Source organism: Cucurbita moschata, unplaced genomic scaffold, assembly GCF_002738365.1.
Source record: "Cucurbita moschata cultivar Rifu unplaced genomic scaffold, Cmos_1.0 Cmo_Scf00009, whole genome shotgun sequence".
Taxonomy (NCBI): Eukaryota; Viridiplantae; Streptophyta; class Magnoliopsida; order Cucurbitales; family Cucurbitaceae; genus Cucurbita; species Cucurbita moschata.
In genome coordinates this window covers 2,825,543-2,833,026 of record NW_019268525.1, presented here as the reverse complement: position 1 = coordinate 2,833,026, position 7,484 = coordinate 2,825,543, and the positions used below count along the sequence as shown (strand labels likewise).

Here is a 7,484-nt window from a genome sequence, read left to right as displayed (position 1 = left end):
AAAAAAGAAAAAAAGGGGGGGGGGGGGTCACAACATAGGGAAAAAAAATGAAGGTAGAAGACTTTTCAGCATAAAAATTGAAAATGAAAATAAAATAGAATATTAAGTAGCATAACATAATGATAGGGATGAAAGTATGACCAGAGTTTCCAGATCATCATCTTCACGTGCATATTTAGCATAGTCATTTCTAAGAGTCCGCATCAATATCATAGAGACCAGACCAGTGAGGAAAATAACCATCATGAATGAATTGAAAATGGAGAACCAATGAATCTGCCAAGTTGCCAAATGCCAGACAATTATCTCAATATTGGATCGTGATAGAACACAGGCATGGAATTAGATACCGTGAGAAGTTAAGAATTTACCAAGATGGAAGGAAGCATATTTAGTCATATAGAAAAAATATGAAAACAATTCAAGGAGGGGGAGGGGGGGATCATCTGTCACCTGATGCTCAAAGAATGGGTAGTCCAAATAAATATCAAATCGTCGAGCAAAAGTGACGTTAGTAGGAATCCACTTCACAGCATATGTCAAGTCCAATGTCTTTCCAACGTCCAACGGCCTTAAGTTTTCTTGAGTGAGATTCACGTGAATAATCTGTAAGAAACACAACTTAGTTGTTAAATCATATCTATATTGAATTCAAAACCCTCCAAAAAAAAAAAAATAGTTAAATAAATGATAAAATGAAAAGGAAAAGAAGAAAACCATGCAAATCATGAGGTGGGAAACAAAACCTGATCTTTATTATATTTGATGATGATATTCTTATGCGTGTAAAGGACATGCTTAACATTATTGCTATTCTTGTCAGGATGCAACTCACCAACAAAGCCTAAAAACGAAAAGGGGACAACAAGAGTCACTTAGAACCACCAAATTGTTCATTATTCAAGATATCAAACTATAATACAATAAGATAAAGCACTTACCCCACAGAGGCAAATCATCTGAAGTTTTATTCCCCATCACGCATCATGAGATAAAACATCAGAAGAAGAAAGTATCGATAAGTAGGTCCTTCAATAATTATAAAGATGACCAGGAAACAAAAATGAATTAAGAAATTGATCTGCTTTACTGTCGATCGAGAATTGCAATGCACAACAGTAATAGACGGAAACTTGTCAAATAAGAATATATATCAAATATTTTATTAGAGATTGATACTGATGATGCAATTACCTTCCCTTAGATTCATAGGTCATAAGAGAAAGAGAATGTAAATTATGCAAATTATATTTTCTGACGAAGAGAAACATGACTATAAACTAAGTGAAAAATATGCATATCAAAATGGTTCTAATATTGCATGCATGGACCGAGTACTGTAGTCTTACAATGTTAGACATAGAAGGACTTAAGTACGCAAAGTTTTTATATTGACTTGATGAAATTGCATTGAAGTTTTATCTACAGCCACGGTATTAGAAAATCCCATCAATTTTTTATATCATATAGATCCTTAAACAAGAACACTGTGTAGAACATACCCATGAAAAACTCAAACCAGTAGCCATTCTCAATTGCATCCTTAAACTGCTTAACCTTCGGTTCATCAAGATCCAATTGACAAATAGTAGTCCTCTCCACGTTTTCTGTAAAAAAGAAAATTTTGGTATCAGCAACAGTTTGACTATGATCTCTGCAAGACCTCCATTCAATCTTCAAATATGAAAAGACGTTTACTTACTTTGGAACTTAATCTCAATTTGACTGTCAATAAGTTCATTTCCTCCGAGGACCTCACCAAGACCACCCCATTTGTGACCAGGATAGCCAGATGGATGACAAAATGGAAGGCTGTAATAATTGTATGTTTCTTGTGGATTGTTGTACGGACCAACTTTATTCACCCATAGAGTGACTGATTCATCAGGTTGATACTACAAGGAAAAACAGAAAAAGGTGGAGCCATGGTAGGATAAGCTTGATGCTAAACAATTTATAACTGAAAAGCAAGGAGAAATAGCATTTAATAAATAAAGAAGACATAATGATAGTGCAGCAACGACCAGAGTATACACAGTTGAAAGTAAAAGGTTGGAAATTTGACGAAGACCGTTTCAGATTGGAACTCTGAAATTGCTACAACTGACGATTGAAGTATACATAAAGACAACAGTTACTTAACCAGATTTAGCATGCACGTTGTTGTTTGATTCAGAACTACAGTTACCATGTGCTGAAACTACAAAGTAAAATAACCGTAGAAATAACACAAAATGATAAAAATCACAAAAGATATCCAAGCTGATAGTGAAACGAATCATTTCTGGAGGCAGATAGCCAGACACCACACAAATTCTCGTGTACAATAATTGGTTGACGCTCCCTAAAGAACAATAAGCCACAAAATCCATGACAGCTCTCCTATTTGCAAAGGTCAAAGCACAAAGGTCACGCCTCCATTAGTTGGGTTAGTAGCTTTCCGTCCAGATTTAATGATAATGGCTTATATGTGATCGGGAATCAGCAAGAGGCCTTTAATTTATATCCTGACTTTCCTTCTAGTCTAGTCATATAACATTTTAAAGATTGCCCTTGAGGATCAGACAGCATCCCGAGTCACTGCGAGCAGAAAATATAGCAATACACCACAGATCTCCCATGCGTCCCCATTTCATTGCACTTCAGAGGTCTACTTCGAACAAAAAAAAACTGTCGATAAATGAAGAGGATAGCATATGTACAACCACGGACGAGATTGAGATCTAATAACCCTCAGCGTCATCTACACTCCATGAGAACGAACACCTAATTCCTGAGGCTCTTGAGCTTAAGAAAATAAATGATCAAACACAATAATCAAAATCCCTCTCTCCCATCCCATCCCCAAGCATCCAAAACCTAAAATGGCAATTAATACACCCACTAAACCGAAATCCCAGAGCTAAAAGAACGTGGGATTCCGCAGATCTGAGTCAATTCAAAAGAAGACAGCGAGATCTAACAATTCAAAGGCCATGATATCACTACAAACCCACAACATTACCGCATAGACTTTCAAACATCGCCATCTTGACTTTATTACGAGTTGGAGTAGGAGGAAATGGAGAGATCGAGAAGAACGAAAGGTGTACCTTGTGATCAGACTCAGAGGCGAGGACTTGCGAAAGTGAGAAAATGAGGAGGGAAACGAAGAAGACGAGGACGGAGGTGGATCGGACGGTGGAGAACATGGCGATCACCGGCAAAGCTCGAACTGAATTTGGCGGTCGAGATGGCATCCGGTTTTCACTATCTCTGGCTTCCGATTTTTCAAGGCAATGCGTTTAAAAACTCCGATTCTCTGCATTTTGCTTAACTAATGGAAGTACGGAGTGGGCCACCTCGGCCCAATAAGCCCGACAGCTTACATTTAAATTGGGCCTGGATTTTCGGAGTCGGGTCATGCACACATATAAATAAATAAATATATATATATATATAATATATTCAAGGCTCTGAATACAAAAATTTGCAAAAAAAAAAAAAGAAAATCTTAACTAAAATAAAAATGGTAAAAAATTAATTCCAAAATGTGATATCCCTAATAAATAAAATAATGATTTATACGGTCCCAAATTAAATTAGCTCTGACAAATACTCTAGCTTAAATATTACAAACAAATATTTAACTATCTGCCGTTAAAATTAAGTTAAAAGAGACATCAATTTTTTAATTAAAAAAATAGAATTCTATTTTTTTTTTTCTTTGTTTGAGAGCTAAGATTTTATTGAAAATTATCGTGTTTACTGAAACAATTTTTTATTTATGTGAAATTAAACAAAAATCATAAAATAGATAGAGAAATTTATGAATAGGATAAATAGAATATGTATTTAAAATGTTAATAATGCACGGTAACTTATGAATATTAAAAATATTTGAGGTTTGTCACGATAATGCACTGTCACTTATAAATATTTAATATTTGAACAATTTTAGTTATTAACCTATAAATAAAATTTTTTATATATTAAAAAAAAAAGAATCGAACAATATAATTAGACTCACTCGAGTTGGATTGGATTAGGTTGAATTGTTGGGGTAATTTTAGATTATTGAAAAAGATTTTTGGGTTGTCCACGCACATAATTAATTATTGTTTATTTATTTGAAAAAAAAATTAAATAATTATGTGTATGTCCAGGTTCGTCCTTCGACTTCCACAGCCGAAATAAGAATCATCCCGTCATCGTCCAATTCTTCTTCCCTTCCCTTCTGTCTCCCTGTACCTCCATTTTTAGAGAGATTTCTCATAGTTTTCAGGAATTTTGTTGTTTCCGGGCTTTCCATGGACGTTTCATTCAGTTCAATGGAACCAACATTCGAGCTTCGCTGTTTTACCGACCTCAATCGCCCTTGCTGCTGTTTTTCTTGTTGTCGCTGTTGTTGCTGATCAGGAAATTCTGTTGGGGTTTTATTTCGTTCAATTTTTTTTTATCTCCGATTGTGGTTGTTTACAGGAGGTGTAACTTTTGGGGGATTGGAATTTGTTTGCTAGGGTTAAGACTCTGATTCTTCGCTTTGTTTGTAGTTAATGGATTTGTCTAAGTCCCATTCCAATCTTTCTCTTGGATTCTCATCGCATGCTTCCCCGCCTCACCGTGCTCAGATTGCCGATGATTCCGTCCTGCTGCATCTCGATTCTTCTCGACGGGAATCCTCGTATTCGTCTACCCCAGTCCCTCTTCAGTTGATGGAACAGCAGACGGAGAGTCACAGAAATGATGGTGGAGATGCGGAGAGAGATGACGATGAATACGACGACAGGGAGGTAGAAGAGTTTCGGATTCTGGGTCATTCTATGTGTTTGAAGCGCCGAAGAGATGGCGAATCTTCGACATCCTCCGGTTCTGCGAAAAGAATTTCGTGTGAATTTGATATAGAGACACGAAGGAGTGCTGTACGGTCATGGGGTGATCAGACCCTTCGAGTTGCGGACCCTAATCTATTTGGGATTATGGAGAAGGAGAAGCAGAGGCAATTCAAGGGCATTGAATTGATTGCTTCTGAAAATTATGTGTGTCGGGCTGTAATGGAAGCACTGGGAAGCCATTTGACTAATAAGTACTCGGAAGGTATGCCGGGTGCTAGGTATTACTGTGGAAATCAATATATAGATGAGATTGAAACCCTATGTCGTGAGCGCGCATTGGCGGCATTTGGTCTTAGTTCTGATAATTGGGGAGTTAACGTGCAACCTTATTCATGCACATCTGCGAACTTTGCTGTCTACACTGGTCTGTTATTGCCGGGCGATCGAATTATGGGGTTGGATACTCCTTCTGGTGGTAATACAAGCCATGGGTACTGTACCCCAAATGGAAGAAAAGTATCTGGGGCCTCAATTTTCTTTGAGAGTTTGCCATATAAGGTGAATCCACAAACTGGTTATATCGATTATGATAAGCTTGAGGAGAGGGCACTTGACTTTCGCCCAAAAATACTTATCTGTGGTGGGAGCTCGTATCCTCGTGAACTGGATTATGCAAGGTTTAGGCAGATTGCAGATAAATGTGGAGCAGTTCTGATGTGTGATATGGCTCAAATTAGTGGCCTTGTTGCTGCCAAGGTGTGATTTTTTCTCCATCTTTAGCGATGATATGACCCTTGAATATCTGTGTATATATCTTTTGGTTTTTCTTATCATATGTACTGGTTACTATCCTGTCTTCATTCTCTTGGGTCTCTATTTAGTTGGTTATTAATATAATCAAGATATTTGAATTGTTTTACCTGACATTCAGACATGTCTTCGAAGGTGGCTGTGTGGGGACTTCGTTGTGGGTTTTGGTATTTAGGATATGTATGGCTTTGGCTATGAAACTTAGTGATACGAAAATGTAATTGATTGAAGTATTTTGGGACAAGACGTGTTGGTACATTGGCCAAACGTGAACGCTTTGAATCTTTAAGCTTATGACTGTGGCATTGTTTTTCTTTTCTACTTTTATTAAAGATAGTTTTTGTTTCTACGTGCTTCTATTTTTCATTTTCATTCAACAGTGTATTTATGCATTTTTCAGTTTTTTTTAGGCCTTCATGTTATAACAATGCCTTGAATATATATTTTTTTAATAACCCGATATGGGGTCTCCTATGCCTGCCCCAAGATCGGGACCAGGAGCCTTTTCAATTTGTAGAACCTTTTTTTGTTACTATTTTTATGGTGGAGTGCATGTTTTGACACCCGTTTCATAGTCACTAAATCTTGCACTTTCATTACTCGGTGAATTGTTATTTCCATTTTTAAAAACAAAATAGTATGTTGCTTTGACATCTGTTTTTTTTACTTATATTGTTTGATCCAACAGTACTTCTTATGTGTAATCTTGTAGTTTTAGATGGAAAATTATCCCTACTTTTCCGTTCATATTTTGATTTTGGTTTGAATTTTCTGACAGGAATGTGTTAGCCCTTTTGGGTATTGTGATGTTGTGACTTCAACTACTCATAAAAGTCTTCGAGGTCCAAGGGGAGGTATAATTTTTTATAGGAAGGGTAGTAAGCCGAGGAAGAGAGCAATGCTTCTGTATCAGGGAAATGAAACTGACCAATATGATTTTGAGGAGAAGATAAACTTTGCAGTTTTTCCCTCCTTACAAGGTGGACCTCACAATAACCATATTGCTGCTCTTGCCGTGGCCCTAAAGCAAGTGGCTACTCCCGAGTACAAGGCATATATGCAGCAGGTGAAAAAAAATGCTCAAGCCTTGGCTGCTGCTTTACTTCGAAAGAAGTACAAGCTTGTAACTGGTGGCACAGATAACCACATGATACTCTGGGATCTAAGGTCCTTGGGATTGACAGGTGCATAATTTTGACTCAAATGTTGCAAATTGATGTGGATATGATATATTTAAGGTGCACAACTTGCTTTTTGTTTGTCTAGGGGGAAGTGGCACACAAAAAACGTTGCTCAAGCATAGTGAGGGTTGATTAAGTTATGCACTGTGGGTTATGATTAGGGGAAATGGCATATTATATTATTATTGCATAACATGATTTACATAATTTGGAATAAGTATATCTCTTATATCAACTGAATTGCCAAACAAAATAGGATTTTTTTTTAATACTTAAATTAGCTTAAAAACTACTTGCTTCGGCACAAATATGATTTTTATTTAGCAATATCTGGTTCTTTTTTTCTTTTTCATTTCATAGATTATGTCTGACTTTTCATTTCATAGATTATGCCTGTGCATTTAATTACTCTAATAAGAAAGCTGAATACATTCTTTAATAAGGTGTTAAAAGTGATGAAACTGTGAACACAAGGCATGCAACTGTTAGTCATGACAAGTCTTAGCATAGCCTTCAAAACTCACCAAAACTATGGAAAAGTACAGAAAGGGTGATGAGAAATCAACCCAAAAAGGCCTTTAGGAATTGGATAAGTTTCTCCAATTGGCAGCGACTAATAATGATTGTAGTTACTAAAAACAAAAAAAAAGCAAAAAAAAAAAAAAAAAAAAAAAAAAAA

The 7,484-nt window shown here is 36.4% G+C and overlaps 2 protein-coding genes across 2 annotated transcripts in view; one reads left to right on the top strand and one right to left on the bottom strand.

Moving 5' to 3' along the window:
- The window catches only part of LOC111447144 (transmembrane 9 superfamily member 1-like), a 6,271-nt gene extending 2,964 nt beyond the window's left edge, over window positions 1-3,307 (bottom strand). Inside the window, 8 exon segments of the mRNA XM_023086161.1 lie at window positions 142-276; window positions 454-606; window positions 747-844; window positions 942-959; window positions 1,503-1,607; window positions 1,703-1,895; window positions 3,093-3,259; window positions 3,262-3,307. Of these exon segments, the coding sequence (XP_022941929.1) occupies window positions 142-276; window positions 454-606; window positions 747-844; window positions 942-959; window positions 1,503-1,607; window positions 1,703-1,895; window positions 3,093-3,259; window positions 3,262-3,307 (915 nt within the window).
- An 831-nt stretch (window positions 3,308-4,138) lies between these two features.
- The window catches only part of LOC111447145 (serine hydroxymethyltransferase 7-like), a 5,937-nt gene continuing 2,591 nt past the window's right edge, over window positions 4,139-7,484 (top strand). The window contains exons 1-2 of the mRNA XM_023086162.1: window positions 4,139-5,570; window positions 6,403-6,808. Coding sequence (XP_022941930.1) covers window positions 4,536-5,570; window positions 6,403-6,808 — 1,441 coding nt within the window. The 5' untranslated portion in view covers window positions 4,139-4,535. The remainder of the gene's footprint in view (window positions 5,571-6,402; window positions 6,809-7,484) is intronic.